General features: G+C 27.1%; 1 protein-coding gene and 1 long non-coding RNA gene across 3 annotated transcripts in view; one reads left to right on the forward strand and one right to left on the reverse strand.

Annotated features, from left to right (window-relative positions):
• Window positions 1-2,925: 2,925 nt before the first annotated feature.
• LOC100204309 (uncharacterized) overlaps window positions 2,926-27,968 on the reverse strand; it is a 30,839-nt gene continuing 5,796 nt past the window's right edge. The window contains exons 3-7 of the mRNA XM_065820364.1: window positions 9,461-9,597; window positions 4,633-4,787; window positions 3,669-3,686; window positions 3,352-3,515; window positions 2,926-3,199 (exon numbers count right to left, since the gene is read on the reverse strand). Coding sequence (XP_065676436.1) covers window positions 3,020-3,199; window positions 3,352-3,515; window positions 3,669-3,686; window positions 4,633-4,787; window positions 9,461-9,597 — 654 coding nt within the window. The 3' untranslated portion in view covers window positions 2,926-3,019. The remainder of the gene's footprint in view (window positions 3,200-3,351; window positions 3,516-3,668; window positions 3,687-4,632; window positions 4,788-9,460; window positions 9,598-27,968) is intronic.
• Window positions 19,566-27,959, forward strand: LOC136092347 (uncharacterized). Of its 2 annotated transcripts, XR_010644358.1 has the most exons (7): window positions 19,566-19,845; window positions 20,034-21,449; window positions 26,026-26,144; window positions 26,297-26,386; window positions 26,688-27,043; window positions 27,395-27,502; window positions 27,840-27,959. It is a non-coding gene; the product is annotated as an uncharacterized LOC136092347 (long non-coding RNA). The 2 variants fall into 2 exon arrangements; XR_010644357.1 differs by lacking the exons at window positions 19,566-19,845; window positions 20,034-21,449 and having other exon boundaries at window positions 26,007-26,144.

Consider the following 27,968-nt stretch of genomic DNA (forward strand, 5'->3'; position numbering starts at 1 on the left):
TATATATATATATATATATATATATATATATATATATATATATATATATATATATATATATATATATATATATATATATATATATATATATATATAATATGCCTCGGAGCTTCATTCACTGCTTTGATAGATTTGGTAAGCTTCAATTGATTTTCTTAAGTTCTATTAATTTAAATTAGAAGTTATAAAAAAGATCAAATGTGAAAATGTAACGCATTCGATCGAAATGGAGAGCTTTAATTCAAGACAACTTTGTCTTGAAATTTAAAAGTTAAAATAAAAACATTTCTTGCAAGTTGTTTATAAACTGGGAATTGTAAGTCTTAACTTAAACCTCCGGCTCCGATAAACCACCGCTACACATCGAATACACTTCCGTTACATCTCTATTATAAATATTATTTGTTATTTTTGTTGTTTTGATATAAAACATTAAATAAATATGGTTAATATTGGCAAAACAAACAAAACCATGTCACGTTTCGCCCTGCAACATGTTGGCTTCGAAATTGTGTTTTTCGTTAACACATAACAAATGACAATTTCTGACATTTTTTGACAAATTTAACACATATTAAATGACATATAATAAGCAACATAATAAAACACAAACTTTGAATATTAATTTTTTTTCTACAAAATTCGTAATTGTCATATAGCTAAGAGATAAAATGATTGCTCTTCTCTTCATCTTCTTTATGTCGATGTGACTCAAATTATTTTTTGTAACACTAAATGATTTTAGAACACAACTAAACCCTTAAAAATCCTTAAAACAATAAATCGCGAGGTAGGGATCATTGTAAATGCAATATATCTATTTTTCCCCGCTGTTTCATATTGCCCTGTCTTACCTTAATTGATTTTTAAATTTTTACAAGTTTTTTCTAAAAACATATTTGTAATTTTAATTACAATTTTTTCATTTATATGAACTTTTGTTTTAAGGTAATTTATATATAACTTTTGTTGGGCTTAAAACAACAATAATCAACATTTTGTTTTCATTTTAAATAAGTAAAAGCTAAAAAATCACAACCCTAAAATTTTTTATGTATTTTGTCTTTTCAATTGATATTTTATGGTTCTTAATCTGAAATGCATAACTTTACATTTATCTTAATAAACATATATAAGCCAATTTTTTTAACACTACCTTTAAAGTTCTTTATATTTATACTTATTGTGAAATGGACTAAAAATTTATAAACTCACTGACTAAATATGAAGTAATTCTGTGAAGGCTCAAGAATCAGAGGCATCTTCTCTAATACCAAACCATCCAAATAAACGTTACTATGTCCCCATAATTCTTTAAAACTGTTCCTTTGATGGAAAAAAAGCATTCTCATATTTTCTAGCTTTTCCTTAATGCCCCAACAGGTAGGCGTAAAGGAGATAAATTAAAAATTAATAGAATTTAAACATGACAAAGCGTAATTATTTTTTTAAAATTTTTCGTAAATTAAACCAAGTAAAATATAAAAAAGTTCTAAGATATAAAAACACCAAATTGTGCAGAATGACGAGAAAAGATTTTTTTTCCGATTTTTGGGAAAAACATTTTTGATGAAAAATTTTATTCCAACATTTACGGAAACTTTTTGAATTTTTTGAGTAACTACGGTTTAGTTCAAAAAATATTTAAATATTTATTTAAGTCGGAAATGTTATGCATGTTCAAACCAAAACTGACTGTTAAAGTAAAGGTAAAAATGTTATATTGGGGTGACTTGCGACTTAATAAATCAACAGACTCTTTAGTGTCATTCAGTGTCCTTAAAAAATTTTTGGCTACTGCTTTGTATAAAATACAAATATAACCTAACATGAGAGTTGCTGCATCAACAGACAGTGGTTCAACTTTATAAAAACTTTTAAATTATATCAAATTCAGGATTCAAAAAGTTTAGAAAATTAGAAAGATAGAGTTGAAGATAATAACGATGACAATTTGTTCAATGACGATAAAAATTTGTAAGAAATTTTTGCAAAAGTAATCATGGAGAAGAAGAGAGTGACTTGTTGGTTTAGTTATTACAACACTTGACTTATTTGTTCAGCTGCCACAAATTTGACTTATTTGTTTAGTTACCACAAAACTTGACTTATTTGTTCTGATGCTACAAAGTCGACTTATTTGTTTAGTTACCACAACATTTCAGATGTCTTAGTTATTTACTAGACTACTAGACTTAATGACAAAAACTAATGTGGAGAAAATGGTACAAATTTCACAAATTAGTTTTAAGAAAGTTTATTCAAAAACAATGTGGACAAGTGTTTATCATTATGGAGCAAGCAAAATCCATCAAATAGAGTTGCTGAAAAGTTCATTTTAAATTTGTATAATAGGTTTTCAATTAAGTCATAATTGGTTCATTCAAAATTGCCAAACAAAACAAGATGGAATTATACCTAGGATAGTTTATTACAAATTAAAAATATTTTTTTAGACTCAAATGTACATTAAAAAATTTAGAAAATTTAATGAATTGGTGTGAATTACAAATAGGCATAGTAATATTTCTAGGAAACTAAAACTTTTCGCAACACAGTGGGCACGTGTCTTCCGGGAACGTCGGTCGGACTTTTCACGGACGTCCGTAAGACGTACGACAGACGTTCCCTAGACGACGCATGCCTACTAGGAAAAACCAAGCTCTTAAAAAACTCAATAATTTGTTTACTACGCGCCCTAACACCAACAACATACCATAAATACACCATTCAAATAAAAGTTCACTTATAGTTTTTAATAATTCAATTTCAAATAATAAATGTTTTAATCATAAACGAATGATTAAACGGTTGTCTTCTTTTAGTTTCCGCGTTTTAATTTGTTTATTTTTAACCTTGTCTTTAAATGTAACTTTTTTGTTTTGTATAAGGTATAAAAAAAAAAATTTATATTAGGAATAAAAATAATTAAAAAACTTTTTTTATATACTTAAGTCATGTGAATAACAGAATAAAATATATCTTTACATAACAATGCTAATATACTTTTATCAATAAACTAATTTGTCAATTTATAATTCCATTTATAAACCATAATTGTTGCTTCTTTACCAACAAGCATTGGTCCTAAGTTCGCGTCTTGGCTTGGCCAACAACCAAAGGATTCACCATCTCGATCGTAGTTGATATCAAGTGTTGACCCAGTCCAACATTCTCCCCAGTATGAAATACCAAAGTACTTAAAAAATAAAACTTATGTTTAATTTGAAACTCAGCGAGTAAAGAAATAGAAAAAAACAAAAAAAGCATTTTAAAAAATAAAAAGAAGTTCATATAAACAATGAATTGTGAATAATTTTCTAATTTTATTGAACAGATTAGGTCACTAACTTCAAAACTGTTATCTTTAACAAAAGATGAACATAATTCAGTTATATTTTTGAAGCTGCCATATCTGTTGTTCCAATTTATAAAAGATCGGTAGTTTACAAGCGTTGTAAATAATCGCATTCCAGCGATAATTCCAAAGTCGTTATAACAACCAACCCTTGAGACTTTAAAAATAATTTTGGTTAGGAATATTTGTAAGAAACTTCATGTATTCTTGCAACTTTAATACAAAAATTGAAAACAAATATACGTTAAACTTATGACAATTTTGAAGAAATAACAAGAACGCTATGTTATGAGAACGAAAAAAAACTTACTCTGTGGATGCATTGAAACTAAAAGCAAATAATTTAGAACAATAATTAATAATATCAAATATATAGATACATAGATAGATATATTATATATAGATACATAGATAGAAATAATTAATAATATCAAATGCAGTATGCGACAAAAGTGTTTACATGTTTTTGAAAAATATTCTTTTTTAAAATAAATGATTGAAATACATGTTTATATATCAATATATATATACCAAAATAAAGGTAATTCATTGTAGCTTCATGTTTTGAGCCTGAATTTAAATGAATGAGAAGTGTTTATAGCAAATTATTTATTGAAACAAAATGTCAGATGTAAAGAGTTTTGTCGCGATTTATGCTATTATTAATTTTAATGCAAAATTAATACTTTGTGGCTATATTTTTAATTTGTTTAAATAAAACATATCTCAATTAGTAATAAACGGTTTATTTAAACTTAAAATTCGTAATGTAAGCAACAGAAAAATTATAATTGAAAGAATGAAGAAAGTGTCGAAAGAAATTGAAAATTTAGCTGTTCAGAAGCTTAAATCAGGATTGTCTTTTCGTGAGATAGGACGAGAACTTAATATATCTTATTGTTTAGTCTATAAAATTAAGAAGCGAATGAAACCAGTTGTTTTTTTAGTTACTTTTAAATCAAAGTTTATCTAATTTTTATTCAAGAAACATGGGATACCAAAATTTATAACAAATGTTCAAATTTTTAGACATTAAATAAATTAACATATTCAAAATTTATAGTTATTTAAGAGTTCTTCGTTTTTATCGTTACTTTACGTTTGCAGTTATTTCTTTGTCTTAGGGTTACTTATCTCAAAAACTTTAAATTACATTTATTTAAATCAAACAATTACAATTTTTGACATAGGACTTTTTACATCATATGATTTATATTATTTAAACAAACTAATAAAACACTTTCAATATTAATGATAAAACAAAATGAAAATACCTGAACGACACTTTGTTAAAGGGTCATTCCACCCTTCTCTACATATAATAGTTCCGTTTTTACTGCATGTGTAGTGTCCGTTTATATCATCATCGTATTCAACACAAATTTTTTCAATACAATCAGGTGGCTTAAAATTGTCATCGCAATTTAAACTTCAAAATAAAAAACAGAAAAGTTAAACTTGAAATTTGACTGCTATTGACGCTTCCAAAAAAAAAGTATTAAATGCTAGTTTTTTATAGTTTATAAAATGTTATTACATTTCAACTTAAATTTATAAAAGTATTGTTTAAATTGGCGAACTTTTATTTTACATCGAAATGGATTAAGAAAAATGGAAATAGCCAAAATAAAGTGTTTTTTTAAAAGTAAAAATAAAGTTTTGTTTTGTGGGTGCGTGTTTTATATATATATATATATATATATATATATATATATATATATATATATAAATATATATATATATATATATATTTATATTGTAGTGGCGGATCATATATATACATATATATATATATATATATATATATATATATATATATATATATATATATATATATATATGTATATATATATATATATATACATATATATACACACACACATATATATATATATATATATATATATATATATATTTATATTGTAGTGGCGGATCCAGCATTTTTTGATCTCTGAGATAGCTAACTTCCAGACATGGAGCTAACTCCAAACATTTATATGTTTATACTTATGTCAAATAATGAGACTTTGCAAAAAATTCTGATGATTGGAGGCTGGGAACAAAAAAGCCCCAAAATTTTTGCTACACCTGCCCCAAACGTGGGAGCAACAATTGTTGCTCCCAAATATTTTATCAACTTAAGTTGATAAAATATTTTTTTTACTATTCTCAACTAGACTTATATTCATCGATAATTTTTAAGTTTCATAGTATTACCTCTCAGCGTTCAAAATTTATGACCATATAAAAATTACAACCCCCTCAAATTGAGGGGGATTTAAACTTTATATGGTCATAGAGAATAGTACTAAAAATATTTTATCAACTTGTTGCTCTCACGTTTGGGGCATATATATATATATATATATATATATATATATATATATATATATATATATATATATATATATATATATATATATATATATATATATATATATATATATATATATATATATATATACATCATTTGCAGTTTAGAAGAACAAATGCTTTTCAAATCTTATAAACAGTTATTTTTCAATTAATTTCATTTTGATGGTTTGGCTCATAATTGAAAACTTTGACACCTGTGATTTTATTCTGCTAAAATGATAGCTGTGGTTGGTATTTGATCGAAGATTTTATTTAGAGAAAAAGCTGCTCTTAAAATGTCTTTTAAAAAATGCTTTTGGTAGCAAGTTAATTATAAATTTGTAAATAAATATACGTAAAAATTATAACTATACATAAATATATATATATATATATAATTTTATATACGGAAACAGATATTTAATATTACAAATTTGCATGTTGGATGTAACATGTTTTCAAATCTTTTGTCATATGTCGATGACATTGTCCTTATTGTACCATCTTGGTTTGCATTGCAAAAGTTACTGCATAAGTTATTGATCTGCATTAGGTATTGAAGCCACTGCTATTGATACATCATTTAATACCAAGAATACAGTGTGCATGGTATTTTTATTTGGTCAAAACAGAAATGAAAAATTGTGTCAAAACTGTAATTAAAGAGCTGGACCTGCCTACTCAAGATAGTTTATTGCTCACCTGCAGACATTCTTAAAATTCAACTTGTTGCCTGCATTAGTATTAATGCAGTTGTGTATGCATTAAACGGAACTATTAAATAAATATTTTTGTTTTAACTATAAATCTTGTACTTGCACTTGTTGTCTGAAATGAATTAATAAATAAAAAAAAGAAATATCAGTATTTAAAATGAATTAAAGTTTGTATCATAAGTTTGTATGTTAAGCATGTTGAAATGAATTAAGGTATATTTAGGTATTAAGTTAAATCAAGGGAGAATTTGCTAAATCTCTTCAAGAAATGACTTGCTTTACATGCGTGGTTTTTTAAGATTTGTTATTTTAGTAATTTTGTTTTGCATGTTTGGCCCGTATAATATTAACGTAGGAGATACGGCAATAGATAAGACAAAAGTAAACCATTTTTCGAGATTTATAATCAAAAAAGTCTCTTGATTTTTATAATACCCTTGTAAAAAATATTTGTTTCATTGAGACTAACAGTTTCTTTCAGAGACTAGTTTCTTTATTCATTCAAACAAATGATATTTATATCTTCTTATAAATTTTTTTTTTTTTTTGATTTCTTGTCAAAAATCTTAGAACAAAATCAAAACATTAAAATAATGAAAATAAGAAATTAAAAAGAAAACTACCAACATAATCACACAAAAACAGTTAGTATGCTCTGGTTAAATCAGAGTCATTTTTGCTTGTCTGTTATTCAATAAAACTGTTTCTTTGAGTTCTTATAATTTTATATTTTTTACCTAAATAACTTCATTTCATGATATCTTTTTTTATTCTACAAAAATCATTTTCAGTTGTTGAATTTTAAGTGCATATTTCAATTGGATTACATTCAGAGTATGCTAAATATTAGTGTTGTTACGTTTTTTAAATAATTCGACTGTCAACTAAAATCGACTAATACATTTTTTGAAACCGACTAAATGTCGATTTAGTTGAATAATAGAAATAATTTTTTATTTGAAATAAATTTTAATGAAAATAATAAAGTAATTTATATTTGTTTTCTATTTTTCCACATCACATCATTTAAAAAATTATGTTTTGATTTCCGATTAGTCGCTGGGTAAAGCATAAATGGCGATGATGGCGTTTGTCTGACGGGATAAACTAGTTATAAGTGCTGATCCTCATTGAAACGCCAGTCATAATAGACGCGACTCTGAGGAGATGTTTATTACTTAATCACTACACAAATTATGCTTACACATAGGCATTAATGCTTTTTTTCCATTATAAAACAATTTATTGTTTATTATTATTGTTAGTACTGTTTAGCTGCATTGTCTGTTTTATTTATATTTTAAATATTCCTCTATTAATCTTTATTTTTTGTCTTGACAACTGTCAAAATATGCTTTGTTCGAAAAATAATTCTCCTTTATTCTAATGTACTTCATTTCTTCCCTCAGGCGTTCACTGCTCGTGTGTGACCCTTCGGCGAATTTTATATATGCCAGAATTATATATATGCCAAAGTTTTTAGATAGTATATAGATTTTAAGTTTAGTACTCAAATAAATCGACTTATAGTCGATTAGTAGGAAATCAATAGTCAATTAATTCGGCTGATCAATTTTTCAAAGTTTACTAATTTTGATTTACGATTAGTTAACTATTGGCAAAAAATTGATAAAATTTTTTTGTACTATTCTCAACTAGACTTATATTTATCAATAAATTTTAAATTTGATAGTTAAATCTAAAGAAGATTATGACCATATAAAAAGTGCAACCACCTCAATTTGAGTGGGAGGGTGTGTGTGTTTAAACTTTATATGGTCATAATTTTTGAACAATCAAATATTTTACCATGAAATATAAAATTTATTATGAATATAAGTCTAGTTAAGAATAGTACAAAAAATGTTTCGTCACTTGTTGCTCTCACGTTTTGGGCAGAGAGGCTAAAATTTTAAGACTTTTTGTTCCCAGGCTCCAATCATCGATTTTTTTTTGCAAGCCATCCTTATTTGACATAAGTATTAACATATTAATAATTGGAGTTTGCTCAATGTATTTTAGCTATCTCAAAGACCAAAAAATACTGGATTCACCCCTACTTCTTTCATGGTATTTTTATTCATTATAAAGCACTTGAAGGACATGGAGCTTTACTAGAAAAGTAGAAATTTGATTATTTGTTAAGTTTGGTGGTTTAAATAAAGATCAGTTTTTATGAAATACTCTTTCTAAAGATTTATTACTTAATTTCTTTTTACTCATTACAAATGTTAAACTAAAACGCAAATTTGCTAAAGTTAAATGAACTACAAGTTTATTAATGTTCTCAAAGTATAGCTAAAAAATGAGTTTACAATTTGGCTAATTATACAGTGATATAAATGGGCAAAGTTTTTAAACATTTTTTTTTGGATTTGATAAAAACAGATCAAAGAATAATTTTTAATTCTAAAACTACCGCTGCTAAGAGCGTACTGACCAAATCTGCAGTTCATTTAGAACTAAAAATATACTAATTTAATGTCTAAATTTAGTTAAAGGTTTGCAAAGTTTTTTTATATTTTAAATAATGTAGAACCTTATTAACTGTTATTACATCTAATTTCCGAGTAGCAAGCAATATTGGCACAGTTTTTACAGTATGTAAACTATATAAAAAACATTGCCCCTTTATTAATTTTGAACTATAGTACCTCTAGATACTCATAAGATTGTTTAATACAGCCACACCACTCAATTACGATAAATAAACCCGAGATATTATTTGCAACTCGGTTTTATTCATCGTCATCGAGTAAAGTAGCTGAGTGATAACCTTAAGAGTACCTAGAGGTATCTAAGAAGAAATTGGTGATGCAATACCATCTCAATCTTTTCATAGACCCCTGTTATACAAATAAATATCGTCAAAATCTTATAATGATCGAAGATGTAAAAATTCAAGTTTAAATACTCAAAGATTTAAAATAAAAACTTATAAATAAATAAAAAAAAGGTGTACAATTATTTCCTACTAAAAATTAATAAAAAGTAAAATATGTTAGAAATACTTCACAAATTATGTTCTAACCTTACTGTGAAAGATAATGTGGATGCTAGATTATTAGTCGAAGTGAAGTTTTTTATACCAACAGAATCAAAAGAAAAGCTTGTTAAAACTTCTTCATGCCAAAAAAGATTTGGTTTTATACGTAAGGTCATATTAACCTATACAAAAATAATTTAAGTACTTAATATAAAACTTACATGGGTTAAAATGTATTCTAAAGACAATCATCTTATTAAGAAATAATTTTAAGAATGTTTGAAAACTATCAAATTAGATACAATTATATTAAAAGACACGATTAATGTTTTGTGACAGAAAAATTGTAGCCTATAAATCAACATAATTTTGAAATTTCGTACCGACAATAATTGATTTTTATATTTACACCTAATTAAAACTTGTACTACTAATTTTCAAACCTACTAAATCGTTGACCCACTGTATTTTTGACCCACCGAATTTTCAACCTACAAAATATTTAGCCTACTGTATTTTCAAGTTTACAACTACATTTTTCATGTATATATTTTGTATACTTTGTTGTTGATTTGAATACGAGTCAAATTTGATCAACCTTCGCGCAGTGGTTGAAGCGCTGTTTTCACAATCGAGAGGTATAAGGTTCGAATAATGCTTGAAAAACTTATTCATTGTTAATTTAAAAAAAACTTTGTAGTTAAAAAAAAACAATGTTAAAAATCGACACGGAAAAAATAAAGAGTATTGAACAGTAGATAGATGTTTAGCGAAATGGGGGAGGGGGGAAGGGAGAGGGGAGTTGGCAGGGAAATGAGTAGTGAGTGAAAGGGGTTAGGGGTGACACATTACTCCCAGAAACATTTTTTTTTTAAATCACGCATGCAATAAATATATTTTGTTGATGCTTTTATGTGCCTTTTATCATACTAAACAATCTATAATTTGAGTTTGCTAAGCTTACTTTGGTTAACAATTAATATTAAAAAATAAAGAAAAGTTTAATATAATTACAATGGTTTGGTTATTTAAAAATGTATTTACACAAGACGTATTACTGAAAGCAAGCATTAAGAAAGAAATTTACTTTCTTCCAGTTTATACAATTTTTTTTCTGCGAGATTTATTTTCCAGCGGGTACAGAACGTTTGTTGGACGTCTTAAAAACATTATATGGACTTGTGACGTTTATAGGACATTGTATAAGGCGCTGGGTTGAAGCAAAATATTTATTAAAATTCAAAGTCAATGGTCTGAGCAAGCTCACAATCGATTAAAAATAATGCCAATCCAGAAAGATATTCTTATGTGATTGCTGATTACAAATATTTATGATTTAAAGGTTTTTTGAAAATTCTCTGATCATTAATTAGATATAAAAAGAAAAGTCTATACAAGAGTATAGACAAGTTAGGACAACATGTTGTCACCTATTTCTAAATTAAGAATGTATGTGCATCTTTCATTTGTAGTTAAGTCGTCATTGTTGGAGATATTGGTGCATACACATCTTTAAGGTGGAAAACCCCTGAAAATTTTTTTTTGAGTAAATATCGACATTTTATAAATTTAACTTCATATACATAAAGTAAATAACAAAATTAACTGAAAAAAACAAAAAAATTTTTTTTGGGTAAAATGGTAGCTGTAGCAGGTGCAAAAAACACCAAAATATTGAAAGACCCCGGCCAACGTACCTAAAGATGTACACAATTTTAACAAAATCTTTTTTGGATACCCGTTCTTGCAAGGTAGTTCTGTGATATGAGCAAAGCAGATTTTTCACAATAATTTTTAATAGGCTTATATATTGAACCGAAGTACATGTAAAAAATTTGACCAAATTTTATGAACTTGTTGACCTATTTAAAGACTGGATTCAATTTTTAAAAAAATCTGTCACGTTTAAATCACAGAAGACAATCAAACAAATTGATACTTAAAATTTCAACTTAACACCACTTTTAGTTATTTAGATATGCTGGCCGGCGTCTTAAAAACTCTTCATCTGAGAAAAACACTGGGATTCTTTCCGTGATTTTCTTCGTGATGGCCCTTGGGTAGAAATCTTTCAACTTCCTGTCGACAAATGTGCTTTTTACATAACTTCGTGGATTCAGGCTGGCATGGAATCTTTTATTCCCTCTCGACGATTCCAGGTCAAGCCTCACTCTCCTCCATGGTTTTCCTCACACTGTGCTGCTGCGATTGCCAATCGAAACCGTTACTTCCATATTTATCAGCAAAACAATTCTCCAGAAAACAGACGTCTGTTTATTACTGCTAGAAACAACTGTAAAAAGGTTTTGTCTAACACCAAAACCCGCTATTCTCAGGTCATGAAATCTCGTATCTCATCTCAAAAATTAGGCTCTCGTGACTTCTGGAGAATCTTTAATAATATCAATAATAAGGGCAAATCTATAATTCCACCTCTCTTGTATGGTTCAGACTTTGTCACCTCACCTAAAGACAAAGCCGAACTGTTTGCTAAAAACTTTTCATCAATATCATCTCTTGATTCCACTAATTGCATTCTACCTGAAATTGCCAACAAACAGGTTGATCCATTGCTTGACATTCATATCACTCCAGCATCTGTATCTAAAGTGATCTCCTGCCTAGACTCTTCTACAGCTTGTGGCCCAGACAACATACCTGTTATTGTCTTGCAGAAGTGTTCTCCGGAGCTGTCGTCTATACTCTCAAAACTATTCAACAAGTGCTTATCAGAGTCTTGTTTTCCAGCCTGCTGGAAAGCCGCATCTATTTTCCCTATCTTCAAAAATTCTGGGGAGCGATCTGATTCGTCTAACTACCGTCCCATAAGTCTTCTTCCTATCATAAGCAAGGTTTTTGAATCTTTAATTAACAAACACTTAATTTCTCATCTTGAATCTAATAACTTACTTTCTGACCATCAATATGGATTTTGATCTTCTCGTTCTACAGCTGATTTGCTAACAGTAATAACTGACAGGTTTTATCGTGCATTAGATGAAGGTGGAGAGATTAAGGCCATCGCTCTTGACATTTCAAAAGCGTTTGATAAAGTTTGGCATGCTGGTCTTCTCCATAAGCTTTCTTCTTATGGTGTATCCGGCAACATCTTTAAGATCATTGAATCCTTCCTTTCCAATCGTAGCATAAAAGTTGTCCTCGATGGACAACACTCTTCTTCTTATTCTGTAACTTCAGGGGTTCCTCAAGGTTCTATCCTTGGCCCTATACTCTTTTTAATTTACATTAACGATCTTCCAGATATTCTCACATCTAAGATGGCATTGTTTGCTGATGATACTACCATTTATTCTAGTCGTGATAAGAAACCAACACCCTCCGATTGCCTGGAGGGGGCATTTGAGCTTGAAAAGAACCTCACTTCTGCTACAGCATGGGGCTCACAGTGGCTGGTGAACTTTAATTCAGATAAAACTCAATTTTTTTCAGCCAATCGTTATCGCAATAATTTAGACCTTCCTATATTTATGAACGGTGATGTACTCGATGAGTCACCTACTCTTCATCTTCTAGGATTAACTCTTACTTCCAATCTTTCTTGGAAACAATATATCAAATCGGTTGCAAAATTAGCATCTGCTAAGGTTGCATCTCTTTATCGAGCTCGCCACTTTCTTACTCTGGATTCTATTCTCTATCTCTATAAATCTCAAATCCGGCCTTGTATGGAATACTGTTGCCATATCTGGGGCGGATCTTCTAATGATGCCCTTTCTCTTTTAGACAAGGTGCAAAAACGCATTGTAAACATAGTTGGACCTGCTCTTGCAGCCAACCTTCAACCATTATCACATCGTCGTAATGTTGCTTCTCTTTCTCTTTTCTACAAATACTATAATGGGCACTGCTCTAAAGAGCTAGCTTCTCTTGTGCCATCTACTAAAATTCATTCTCGTGTTACTCGTCATTCAATTAAGTGTCATCCCTTTTCTGTGACTGTTCCCAAGTGCTCCAAAAACGCTTATTCGTCTAGTTTTTTTCCTCAAACATCAGTTCTTTGGAATTCGCTTCTTTCATCTTGCTTTCCTGATTCATATAATTTGCAATCTTTTAAATCATCCGTCAATCATTATCTTGCTCTACAACCTTCATCTTTTCTCTTACAGTAACTTCCAACTTTAATTAGTGGCTGCTTGCAGCCTTGTTGGAAGCGAAGATGTTAAAAAAAAAAAAAAAAAAAAAAAAACAGCTTTTAAAAATGCTAACATAAAAAATTTCAAAATAGTGTAAATAAATATGCAAATCTATATATAATAAAAAAAGTTAAATCTTAAAATGCACCAGTTTGATATGGGTTTTGCTCTTTTTCAATAAATTTGTAATATCGACTCTTCTTTTTACCACGAATTACTTGTCTGCGTTTCTTTACTCGTTCTGTGTTTTTATATATGGCTAAGTATAATCGCTTTTGATTAATTTTCCTACATCCTTCTAACAAATACTTTCCAGGTCTTAAATTCATTTTTTCTAAAACTAAAACACTAGCTTGTCTACCGATGTTAAAATGGGCAACTGCATCAAAAGTGCCAAATTGAAGATGTGTAAGTGAGACATAATGGCCTTTTGGTATACGCTCCCATATTGTCATGTTAAAAGACTCATTGTTATTTTGGGTAAGCCCATGCAGAGATTTTTTTAAATGAATGTCACGACTTAATTCATCATAAATTGGCTTAAGTTTCCAAACAATAGATATTAGTAAGCCAGGGCCAGGTCTATATGTTGAGGTATGGTTTGCTTTGTCACGATTATACCGACACCAACTATCTGAACCTTCTGGACAGTGAGGAAAATGTAAATTTTCATTTTTTGATAAAGCGTAGCTCTTACAGCAGATTTCATAGCATTTAAATTATTTTTGTTTTGGCGAATTGCAATACCATAATAATTTTGGAGACGATCGACAGTTGTATCGGTCAATTTTCCACGACCACCAAGACCTTTTTCTTTTTTTTTTAAATTACGTAAACGTGTTCCAACTCTTTTTTGCACATGGCCAACACATTCAAATTTATTTATAAGAACACCTTGATAAACATTTTTTACAGCATCATAACCTTTGCTATCTCCATCACGATAGAAATCAGTATATCATAGATTATGTTTTTCAATAGATCTACTCCATATTCTGCGGGCTCCCTCTGGCTCTATTCCACCAGTTAGTCCTTGGTAATTAAAAGCACATTTATGTTTATCATGCCATTTTTCATAGGCTAATGGGTTTTCTTTCTTTAGATGTTCATTATGAAAACATGCTTTACATACCTATATTTTGAGAAAAACATATTAAAATCTGAAGTATGTAGCATCAATTAGATTTTAATATTTTAAAAAATACCAGTCTTTTATAATATGTAATATATATATAATATAGTATGTAATATATATATATATATATATATATATATATATATATATATATATATATATATATATATATATATATATATATATATATATATATATATATGTATATATATATATATGTATCGTGTATACATATATATCAAATCAGGTATGCGTTTATATACACACAGACAAATGTATATATGCATATAAGCATATAATAAATATGCAGACCTAAAAAAAAAAAAATTGTACACTTAACTTGTTCATAGATTCAACATCTACTACTTTGCCTGTTTCCATCGAAATAACAGAAACAACACCATTGTTTGAAGAATAGCCTCGTCGCTGCCAAGCGCCATCATATGATACTGCAACATCAACAACATTGGGCATATGGTCGGAAATAGAATTTAAAACAAGATTACTCTTCAAGTCTTTTAATTCTTGAGCAGCATCCATCATAGTGTCTTCAGCTACAGATTTTACTGCATTAGTTAGTTTTAAAACAATTTTATTATAATTATTAGCAGTCATTGGTTTAGGCATGTCCATTAATGAGACAAATCTTGAGAATCAAGAATAGCGTTGACTACATGATCTCATAGCATATACACTGTATAATACAGCCCTGGTATTAATATCAAAACTTTTTTGTATATTCAATGTTGAGGTATAAAATTCTCTTGAATAATCACATACACAGCAGTTAACATAAAGACAAGACGCTAGACCTTTTCTCTTGTTTTCATTTTCAGAGGTAAGGGTAAAAATTACAGAATTTAGTATTTCTAAATCTATAAGACGGTATCCAGACTATATTACTAGATAACTTTGGTCTTGATAACGAAATTTTTTTTGTTTTTCTAGCAGAAGCACATATTTCATTAGAATTAATAAAGTTAAAATCAACTGGTTTCTCCATATTTATATTTACATCTGGAACACTTGTAGTAACATTTATGTTTATATCTACAATATTTGATTCCATATTTACATCCATATCAACATTATTTACAACTAACTTTTTTTTTACATTGAAAATTTTTTTCCTTTTATTATTTTTAGTTCTTTGTTTAACTCTGCAAGCCTTCGTCATTGAAGAAGATTTATGATATATTTATGAGCTTTCCAGTAACTGTTTTTATACTAAAGTTATTTTGAACAATGGAAAATAAAATTCACTTGATAAAATATATTCTTCATATGAAAAAATTGGAATTTGGACTATTTTTTAGTTAAGGTAAAAAATAGTGCCGTTGCTATGGCGGTTGTTAAGGAAGCTTAAAATACTAGGGTTCAATAAAATCTATTTTAATGAAGATCTATAGCGAATTTTCAAAAATAGTTTTCAGCTTGTGAACCTCTAATAAATTTTGCACAAAACAAGAAAATAAAATTTTTTTTCAAAAATTTCATATTTCTGAGGGGTTTTCCACCTTAAAAGAAGGGCTGCACAGTGGGCCAGTAGGTGGACAAAATGGGAAAAATTTTAGTTGTCTAATCTTGAAAACCTATTTAATTTTAGTATCTATATATATTAGGAGAAATCTATTGATAATTTATTTATATTAAATCCCTTAGTTACCAGGACTCTAAGCATTTGAATATTGAGATAAAATAAAAAAATAAAAAAATTATAAATAAGTAATTAACGGTGACATCAACGTTGTGTTATATTTCAATTACATCTACGTTTTTGAAACAAAAAATTAGTACATGTTATTCTAGAGTATTTAGAGATAAGAAAAACCAATGTGTGAAATAAATTTGTCATAGCATGTTATCTCAGTTATACTTTGAAAATCACAGATTAAAAAAAAAAATTTCTTAAGAAACTTATTTTTTGCCGCACAATAACTAATAATTACCACAATTTGCCATGTGTTGTCTTATATTTATTTGAGCTATATGATGCTTCAATCGAGTTTTAATTGATTGCTTGTCCCCTTAAATCCCCGTTCAGATTTTATGTATGTTTTAACTTGGTTGCTATGGTACTAAATTTTGCATAGCAACAACTCATTTTTACATTAACGTTGTTTTAACAGTATTTTACTTGCGCTAAATACACAATATTGGGGGTATGTATTAAAATGAGATTCAGAATTCTTATGAGGTTAACTTTTTTTGGTTACTATGGATACCTTACTTTGCATAACATAGCAACAACATATTTTCGGTAGTTGTTAGTAATTTAATTACTAACACTGACAGTAATTTAATTACTTTTAATTTTAATTACTAATACTTGTAGTAACTTAATTACTAACAAGTATTAGTAGTCCAGGCGGCATATATATTATAACATTTTACTTTTAAATACAAAATACTTGTTACAATAATTATTTAGATATGGTTTTGTTAAACTTAGACATTCATAATTTTCTCCAAAAAAACAATCTTAGTATTTCAAAACAAAATATTACTGAAGATATATTAAAATTTATTCAGCCAAAATTTGCTGATTTTAAAGACGTTGATTTTAGACATGCTGTTCAACGATTTGTTTACTTGTATAAAAAAAAGTGGAAATCTGCAAACTAGACTGTGAAAAATTTTGAAAAGAAGTTTGTGAACTGGCTTAATGAATATTTAATTGTCAGAAAAAAAGACAATGAACCAACTGCAAGTAGACGTGGTCGAAAACCAGTTGCATTTGATAATAGTTCTAATAAAACTAAAAAACGGCGTGTATCTTGTTTAATTGAATCTCATTCATCCAATGAATTATTTTTTGCTGCTAATAAAAAATTTAGAGATGAATCTGTTGTTATTGCTGCCAAGAATGTTTTAAATATATCAAATACAGATAAAGCAACTAAATATTCAGCAGACGAAGCACTGGCTTTAATAATTGATGCAAGTCTGACAAAAGCTTCCTATCAATTGATTAGAAGCGGAGCCTTGGAGAAAGAATATAACATCTACCCCGCTTACAATGATTTCAGAGATGCAAAATTGAAATGTTATCCTGCAAACATAACAGTGGAGGACTATTCAGCTTCAGTTCCTTCAAAAGATTTAATGACTCATACTTTGCAAAGAATCTGTGCAGTTCAGGAACCTGTGCTAAGGCACTTGATATTGAACGACAAAGCAATAAAAACAATGACACTAACGTGTAAGGCTGGTTTTGATGGTGCTACTGGCCAAAGCATTTATAAACAAGTTTTATCAGAACCCGACATTAACAGAGATTTAAAGCGTGAAGAATCATTATTTATTACTTGTCTTGTCCAATTAGATTTGACTGGATTTAACAACAGCAACGAAAAGGTGCCTATTTGGAGAAATCAAAAGTCGTCCTCCACAGCCTATTGTAGACCCATAAGATTTGCATACAAAATGGAATCCAAGGAATCTGTGATTGAAGAAGATCAGTACATTAAAAGTGAGATAGAAAGCTTGGGTATGATTTTATTAGAGGTTTGCGGATCTTCTATTGAAGTGAATTGTATTATTGAACTTACAATGATTGATGGGAAGGTTCAAACAATATTATCTGAAAAAAATAACTCATACCAATGCTGTTCAGTGTGTGGTGTCTCTCCAAAAAAAATGAATAGTCTTGATATCCTTAATATAGATTATACTAACAGAGAGTTCAAATATGGTCTTTCCAGTCAACAAATTTATTTACTTTATTTTATTTTATTATATTTTATTATTAAAATTATTTGTTTTAATATGTTAAAGATGTTTTTGTCAAAACCCCGTAAAGATCCCCCTCCTCACTTGACACCTACTCGCGCCAGCCCTTAAAATTTATTTATTTAAATTCATTATACTTTATTTCTCTCATTAAAAAAAAAAAATCTCTTAGCATTTGCAAAGTCAGTTTAGTTTTATAAACATTCCTCATTGTTAAGCAAAAGCAGCAAAACATTCCACATGTTAATAAATTAAAATAAAACACATTAATGAGTAAAAAAACAAATTTTTTAATATATTAAAGCCTTGAATGAGTTTTTAGAAGTTATACCAAATAAATATGTTGTGATACACAAAACTTTACATTAATAAGTTTGAAGTGAATACTTGAAACAAATAAACGGAAGGCCATCGCTATTTTTTTATAAACATGAGAACAAACTTCAAATTTTATTAAGACATCATTTAACTCAGAATAACATCGGCGTACTTCGTACTTAATATCCAACACGCTGTTTACGTTAACATTGCTTCTTAACTATGTACAACATGTTGCTCTTCCATTAGCATGTAATAAAAGTCTAGGGAGAGCCAATTAAAAAAAAACTTAATTATACAACAATCATAAATTTAACACACTTAACAAGATTTGTTATTCTCTACACACTTTGCCCTGTTGACTAATTAACAATAATTTTCACTTAATTGTTGTAACTATTGTCCTTTTATGGCTAACTATTCCTTTAGCCGCTTATATTTATATTTATATATATATATATATATATATATATATATATATATATATATATATATATATATATATATATATATATATACATATATATATATATATATATATATATATATATATATATACATATATATATATATATATATATATATATATATATATATATATATATATATATATATATATACATATATATCATATATATCATATATATCATATTTATTTTTGAAAATAATAAATAAACATAATTGTAAACAATATTTTAATAACAATATTGCAAATAATATAAAGTTATTAAATACTAAATTAACTAAAATGATCAGTTATAGTTAAACTTGTTACAATATGTATAATATTATCCTTTATATTATACTTTACAGAGCGTTTGAAAAATTTTCAGCTAAACTACATCCTAAATGTGTTAAAGATGAAGTACGGAGTACAGTGGGAATTGATTTAATTGGACCTCCATCCTCTAACAGAAAAAGGAAAAAACTACATTATAACTCCAACATGTTTATTCTCTAAGTGGCCTGAAGTTGCTTTCTTATCCAATAAAACACCTACAAATGTAGCATAGTTCTTGTATAATTGCTTTACAAGACATGGTTGCTGTAAAGTTCAAATTAGTGATCAAGGGCGAAAGTTTTTATATAAAGTACTGTGTTGGTTTTAGTTTTTGAATTAATTTTGTTGATTTCTTTATAGTTTATTTTAAGTTCTCAATTTTTAAAAATCTTTAAATGCCAATTTTTAATGATATCTTTCATAGTTATTTAAAAATTACAATATTGTTAAAAGTTTTATATATATATTTAATATATTCAAAATATTTTTTTTGATTAGGTAAACTGTGAGTTAAATAAAATGCTGAAAACAAAGTGCAATGTTACAAGTGTCTACCACCCACAGAGCAATAGTCAGGATGAAAGTTTTAATCAAGCTCTTCAACGTTTAAATTTTATAATATGTTGATGAAAGCCAAAACATGTGGAATCTATACATATAGAGCATTTTATTTTTATACTGTATCTACAAAACAAACCCCAATTTATCCAGTTTATGGACGACAAGCTAGATTTCCTGTTGATTTGCAAATAAAATTGATAAAAAGCAATATTGAAAGTAAACATACTATTGACAAGAGTTTACTAAAACAGAGGATGTCTGTTAGGAGATGTAATAAAAATGCAAAAGAATGCACTAAAAAAATTCAAAAGGCTCAGGAACGCCAAAAAAAAAGTTAATGATGCTAAACATTGTTCCAATGAACACTTGCACAAAGTTGGCACTCTTGTGTTAATAAGAAATTGTAAAAAGCTTTCCAGAAAAGATTCAAAGCTGGAGCCTAATTGACAGGCCCATACAAAATTTGCCAATGTTTAGAAAAAATATTTCTCATTAATGTAATGTAAATGATTCCAATAAGAAGTTAAAACAATTATACAATATGGCTTGCTTAAAAATTTATTATCCTCCATTTGAAAATGTGATTTCACATAATATTGTTGATATAGTTGAAAAATATTTAGAGAAATATTCTAAACCTACTACCGAAAAATTTACTATTACTTTTGCTCAAACAATCAAAAAAGTAATATTAGACAATAAAGAATTAACTGTTGAATATATAAGTTTTGCCAAATGATTATGAAGAAGCAATTTCCTGATATTTCTGGTTTGCAGGATACCTTATTGTCACAGACTGATAGATTGAAGGCAATAAGTAAATTTAGAAATTCCATTCAGATCCACCTTATTAATTCCCACTGGGTTACCTCCTGATTAACAAGTTGGTCTATTTCACTATATGATAGTATGTATAACAATTTAGATTCAAATTTAATTAACCAGTTGGCCAGATGTTACAAGAACTTTGCTAATTTTGATTCTGAATTTTCACCAAGTATTTTAATAAACGTTAAAAGTTTTTAACAACAGATTGGAAGTGTGGATTGTATCTTATTTGCTATAGCAAATGCTGTTCACTTGGCCTTTGGTGAACAACCAGAGGCCAGAAACCACCTACATAAATATTATGCATAACAATCGCTCAAATGTAAATATTCAGCTGCAATGCACTCGCTTGATGACTTGCACTTGCATTGTATGATTGCTTGCAGTAAATGCTCAAGGTTGTTTTATATAATTTGTGTTCAATGCTCAAGGTGGTTTCATATAACTTGTGCTCAATGTAAAGAAGACTATTTGGTGCAAAAGTGTAATTGCAAAATATGCATGCTATCACAAATATTTTTTGAAGTAAAATTAAAGACTTTTCTTTATTTTTAAAATATGTTTTTCAACTATTATCTCATGGCATTAAGTAAGAAACTTCAACTTCTTTTTTGTCTCATATTTATAGGTATTTCAGACACTGTTTAAGCTAATTGTTTTATTTAATTTAGTTAACAGTATGAAAAGTAAAATTAAGAATTAAATATCTTTGTTTATAACAACAGTTAAGGAGTATATAGATTACTTTTATTCTATAGTTACAATATATATATATATATATATATATATATATATATATATATATATATATATATATAGCTTTTCTGTAGGTATCTGAATAAAATAAATTTATTTAATATATAGGTTTTATAGGTAAATATTGAAGATGTCCATTGATAATATTTTGATTTATTATTTAAAGATTATAAAAAAAGTTAAATATTTTTAATTTATTAAACTATTTTTTTTTAATCTGAAAAAAAGTTGATTATATATATATATTTATATATATATATATATATATATAATATTGGACGAAAGTCAAAACCATTAATTTAATTACAAATTAATTGTTATATAAAAAAACCACAAAAACGCAAATTTAATTGACCAGAATGTTTTTAAAAACATTCTGAATGTTTTTAAAACATTCTGAATGTTTTTAACAATATAAACAATGTTTTTATTTTTATTTTTTTTAATAAAATGTTTTTATTTTTATTTTTTTTAATAAAATGTTTTTATTTTTATTTTTTTTACTGTAAATCATGCGCGGAGTGTTGCTACATCGACTATCTTATAGCCTGACTCGCAAGGGAGTGCTGCTACATCGACTGACAAATAGCCTGACTCGCAAGGGAGTGCTGCTACATCGACTGACAAATAGCCTGACTCGAAAGGGAGTGCTGCTACATCGACTGACAAATAGCCTGACTCGAAAGGGAGTGCTGCTACATCGACTGACAAATAGCCTGACCCGCAAGGGAGTGCTGCTACATCGACTGAGGGTTTGGTTGGGCCAGGCAGTCTATCATTATTAAAAAAAAAAAATTCCGGTCTTGCATTTTAATTTTTACTTTTTGTCAACAAAATATGGAAAAAACTTTCGGACAACATCTAAGGGTTCTATATATATATATATATATATATATATATATATATATATATATACATACACACACACACATACACACAATATATATATAAATATATATATTAGTATTAGTAATTGTTGTAACTGGTGTGAGCCAGTGAGTGTGGTGTTAACACACTATGACAGCCAATTTGCTTGATTGCTGCTCATCTAGCAATCAAGACCTGCTTTAAAACTGTTAGCTATATGCGCTTTAACCAATTCGCTTGGCAAGCTATTCCATAAATTGGCAGATCTAATAAATGAAAAATTTTCACGACATGCTTGCTTAGTGATTTCTTTGACATATTCAAAGTTGTGATCTTTGTTGAATACTAATTTTTTGATTTTTCCAAATCATTGAAGAATTTAAAAAGTTGAATCATATCTCCTTTTTGTCTCCTTTTTGTCAAGGTAGTCAAGTCAAGAGGTTTTAGACGATAATCATAGTTGATTTTTTTAAGTGAAGGTATTAATTGAGTTGCGCGATGTTGGACTCTTTCTAATAACTCAATTTCTCCCTTTCGAATAGGTGGCCAAACTTGTACTGCAAACTCTAACAGTGGTCGCACAAAAGAAACATATAGTATTCTCAGCAGTCTAATATCTAAGCAAATGAAGCATTTTCTAATCCAACCCAACATTTGGTTGGCTTTGCCTATGCATTTTACTACATGATTTTTCCATTTCAGATTGCTTGAGAAGATTACTCCAAGATCACTTTCAGATTCTGTTATATTTAACTTTTGTTCATTGATTTAAAGGGGTGATTTTTTGTTACTTCGACCAAAGTGCATGACCGTGCATTTTGAAATATTAAATTTTACAAGCCAGTCTTGAGTCCACTAAAAGCAAAATCAAGATCTGATTGCAATGAAAGAGTTGATGCACTGGAAAAGCATTTCATTCAAAATTTTGATGTCATCTGCATACAGCTTGGTTAGATTTTTTTAGAGTTTTAGGTAAATCGTTTATAAATAGTACAAGCAAGAGTGGTTCAATTACTGACCCTTGTGGCACAACACTGGTAATTTCTGCCCAAGAGGATACATTTTTGCCTATCACAACTCTTTGTTTTCTTTCTTTTAAAAATGCTTCAATTCATTGTATTATCAGACCAGATTTCCATAAGCTGTAAGTTTAAGCAACAATCTTTTAAATGGCACTGTGTCAAATGCCCTGGCAAAATCCACAAAAATAATATCAACAGGTTTACCATTCTCTATGGCGGTTGAAATAAAATCAAGTGTTTCAAGTAGATTCGTTAAGCATGATTTATTTTTAACAAAAAAAAAACGTTTCTTTTAAAAAACTTCTAGGAACTTAAAACCTTCTTAAAAGCTTCTTTCAAAATGAGTGAAAAAATAGCTATATGTACTCAATTTTTTACATTTTTTACCATCAAATAGAATCTGATTTAATTGTAAGATATTGCTTATATTGTAAGATAGTCTGTTGCTTGACTAAGAGTTTGAACTAAGACTTATGAGTTTCAAGTTTACATCTGATTATACCTTTCATTTTTTTACATGCAAATTAGGTGAGTGATACTGGTGGGTAGTTTCCTGCTAAGGTTTTTTCACCTTTTTTGTACAGAGGAGTGATATTTGCTGATCTAAATTGCACTGGTAGTTTGCTGGTTTTAAACAGTTCTTTAAAAATATACGTAAGTGGAATGGCAAAGGCTGATGCACAATTCTTTAAAATAGCTGAATGCAAATTATCAACACCACTTGATTTGTAATCTTTTAATTTTTTTATTCTTAGATAGACATCTTCATATGTAAAATTTTATTAAATATCTTAATAAATAAATAACATTGCATAAAAAGCAGTTAATTGATATAAGGAAATCTAAAAACATTTTTTATTTAAAGAATTTTACATTTTAAACATAAATTCAACTTTGATTTTTGGATGTTTATTCGATAAAGACAGCATCGAATAATTTATTTAAATCAAATAATACATCAAGTTATTTATATTTTGTTATTATTTAATAATTTAATTAAAATATAATATTAATAGTAAGTAAAAAAGTAATAAATCCAAATTCAGGTTGAGTTTCAGGTAATCTTTATAAAGCTATTAAATGTAACTGTATTATAGTTAGTGATAAAAGGAAATCTATAAAGCTATTGAGTGTAACTGCAATACATTCACGTTTAATAGCTTTAAAGAGAATACCTGAAACTCAAGCTGCATTTGGTATTATTAGTTTTTTCACTTACTGCTAATATTATAGTTTAAATAACCCAGAAGTATTTTGATATATCTTATTAATATAAATGCATTAATTTTAGTATTATCAAATATAAAAGTATATATGTATGTGTGTATATATATATATATATATATATATATATATATATATATATATATATATATATATATATATATATATATATATATATATATATATAAATATATATATATATATATATATATATATATATATATATAATATATATATATATATATATATATATATATATATATATATAAATATATATATATATATATATAAATATATATATATATATATATATATATATATATATATATATGTATATATATATATATATGTATATATATGTATATATATATATATATATATATATATATATATATATATATATATATATATATATATATATATATATATATATATATATATATATAGTATATCTAAGTATATATTAATTAAAATTAAATATATAATATAAATTTTAATATATGTACATATATACATATATATGTATATATATATATACATATATATGTATATATATATATATACATATATATGTATATATACATACATATATACATACATATATATATGTATGTATGTATGTATGTATGAATGTGTGTATGTATGTATGTATGTATACACATATAGGCTGACCAGAATACTCTTTTTTACTTATTAGAGCACAGAAACAAATTAATTTCAATAACCTATTACATGCAGTTGCATGCAAAAATATCACTATCTCCATATTATATGGAAATGGTGATATTTTAGTTGCATGCAACAGATTTGAAAAGTTAGAGACACTTTTCACATATCATTGGAATTCTACATCCATTGTCATATACTTTATCAGTAATTTATCAGAGAATGCAGTATGCAGTAAGTATTGCTCTTTTGTTAACATTGATAAGAAGTATGCGCATTTTCCTTACAAAAATATGCTGCAGATCTACTTTCATTATTAAAAGTTTTTTACTAAATTATTATATCAAATTTTATTAACTTCATTAGATTTTATAAAGCCTTATTTTTAAGTAAATCATGACAAGTACTTTAAGTGTCATCAAAAAAGACATGCAAGCAATGTTGATGAAATAATGATTTTGGATACTTTGCAAAACTTGCAAAAATTTGATACTCTGCAAAACTTCTACAGTTTACATAAGTTGATTTATTCCTTTTAAAAAATGTTTTTACTTTTAAAATATTAGGCAATAAATGTTTTGTCAATGAGCTAGTAAATTCCTGCTATTAGATTCAAAAACAAGCAGGACCAGGGAGTTGTCAGATACTTCGTCAAAGCCCAACATTTCCACTATCTGTAGCACAGGTAAATCTAATATTTTATATTTAACTATTTGTTGTAATTTTACAAATAACATTCTAACAAAAAATTGCAAATAAAAAAGTTATGGTATTATAGACCTTTAGAATATTTACTTATAAAACCTATATATTAAATAAACATTTTATTTTATTCAGATACATACAAAAAAGCTTGTGCCAAGTTAATGCACACAAAACTTTGCAAACAGAAGATTAAGATAGTCAGACACAATTCTGCCAAAAAAGGTAAATGATGACAGGATGAAAATAAAGGTAAAAAATGCTTTGATTTAATTGATATTATGCAAATGGTTTTAATGCGATGTAATTATAAAGCAAGTTGTTTTTTTTGCTTTAATTATAATTATCTTATTTTAGGATATTTTATAATAATATAATATTTTTATCAAACTTTTTTCTTGTTTTATTTAGTTTCACTATAATTTATACCCAGTTTTTTAAAGTTTGAATTAAGTATAAATTAATGTGATTGTTTTGTTTTTGATAATTATCATTTCTATAACATCAATAACAAACTTTTTTTCAGAAAGAATGGTCACTGATATAAAGTAGACGAAAATAATAATGATGCAAATAAATGAAATAGTAATTAAAAGCAAAGAATGAAGCTCCTAAAATATCATTGCCAATGTCAAAGTTTTCTTCAATTCCAGTGTCTTCTCATCCTTGAATATTTCTCTAACTGGTATAGCTTCATTAGTTAATGTTGTTATGAAGATTCTTCAACATCAAATTGAAGTTAATACAATATTGTTGCAAAGTTTGACAGCAAGAAAATATGAAAAAGGAATTTTCAATAAGTTACACTTATCTCTTAATGACTTGAAAGAACTGAATACACTCAAAGAACTCCTAAAAAAAGACAATTTATTTTCAAACCTAGTAAGTAAATTTTTTAATTTTTCATTACTATTTTGTTTTAATGCATCTCTCAGATAATTTGTTTGCAATACTTACATCTTAAACCTGAGGTCTATAGCTTACAATGCCATCATTGTGGCACTACTAAACTATAAAAGAAATGCATATCGGTGAGGCTTTTTTATGACAGAGTGATACTATAAAAATATCTTTTGTAAAACTGCTTGAAAGAGCTAGTTCTTTGAATCATTTACTTGTATGTAATAAAATAAAAAACAATCTTCTCAACGACTCAATATGTTAGCAAAGTGGAAATAGGATTTTACTTCATTTTTTGAAAATATTTTTCAGTTTTAATATTTATTTATATAGAAAAAGTGGAAATCTGATTAAACGTGGTAATCAACTTATCAAACAGTGTGAGCGTAAACAAATAGAAGGTGATTTACTGCTTCACATGTATGGATCCAATATAAGCAGGTATGCATAGATTTATATATCTTCTTCTCTTTATATTTATATATATATATATATATATATATATATATATATATATATATATATATATATATATATGTATATATATATATATATATATAATATATATATATATATATATATATATATATATAAAAAGAGATATATAAAGATATATATATATTTATATATATATAAAAAGAGATATATAAAGATATATATATATTTATATATATATAAATATATTTATATATATATATATTATATATATATATATATATATATATATATATATATATATATATATATATGTTTTAATGTACTTTTTTATTATTTATAGTGTACTACAGAGAGCATCTAAATCAGAATGAATAAGTTGTTTCGAGAGTTACTCTTTGGTATGAACAGTACGAATAATAGACCGGATATATACATTTTTAATAAGAAATCTGAACATCTATTTGCCCTC

This window comes from Hydra vulgaris, chromosome 15 (assembly GCF_038396675.1).
Source record: "Hydra vulgaris chromosome 15, alternate assembly HydraT2T_AEP".
Taxonomy (NCBI): Eukaryota; Metazoa; Cnidaria; class Hydrozoa; order Anthoathecata; family Hydridae; genus Hydra; species Hydra vulgaris.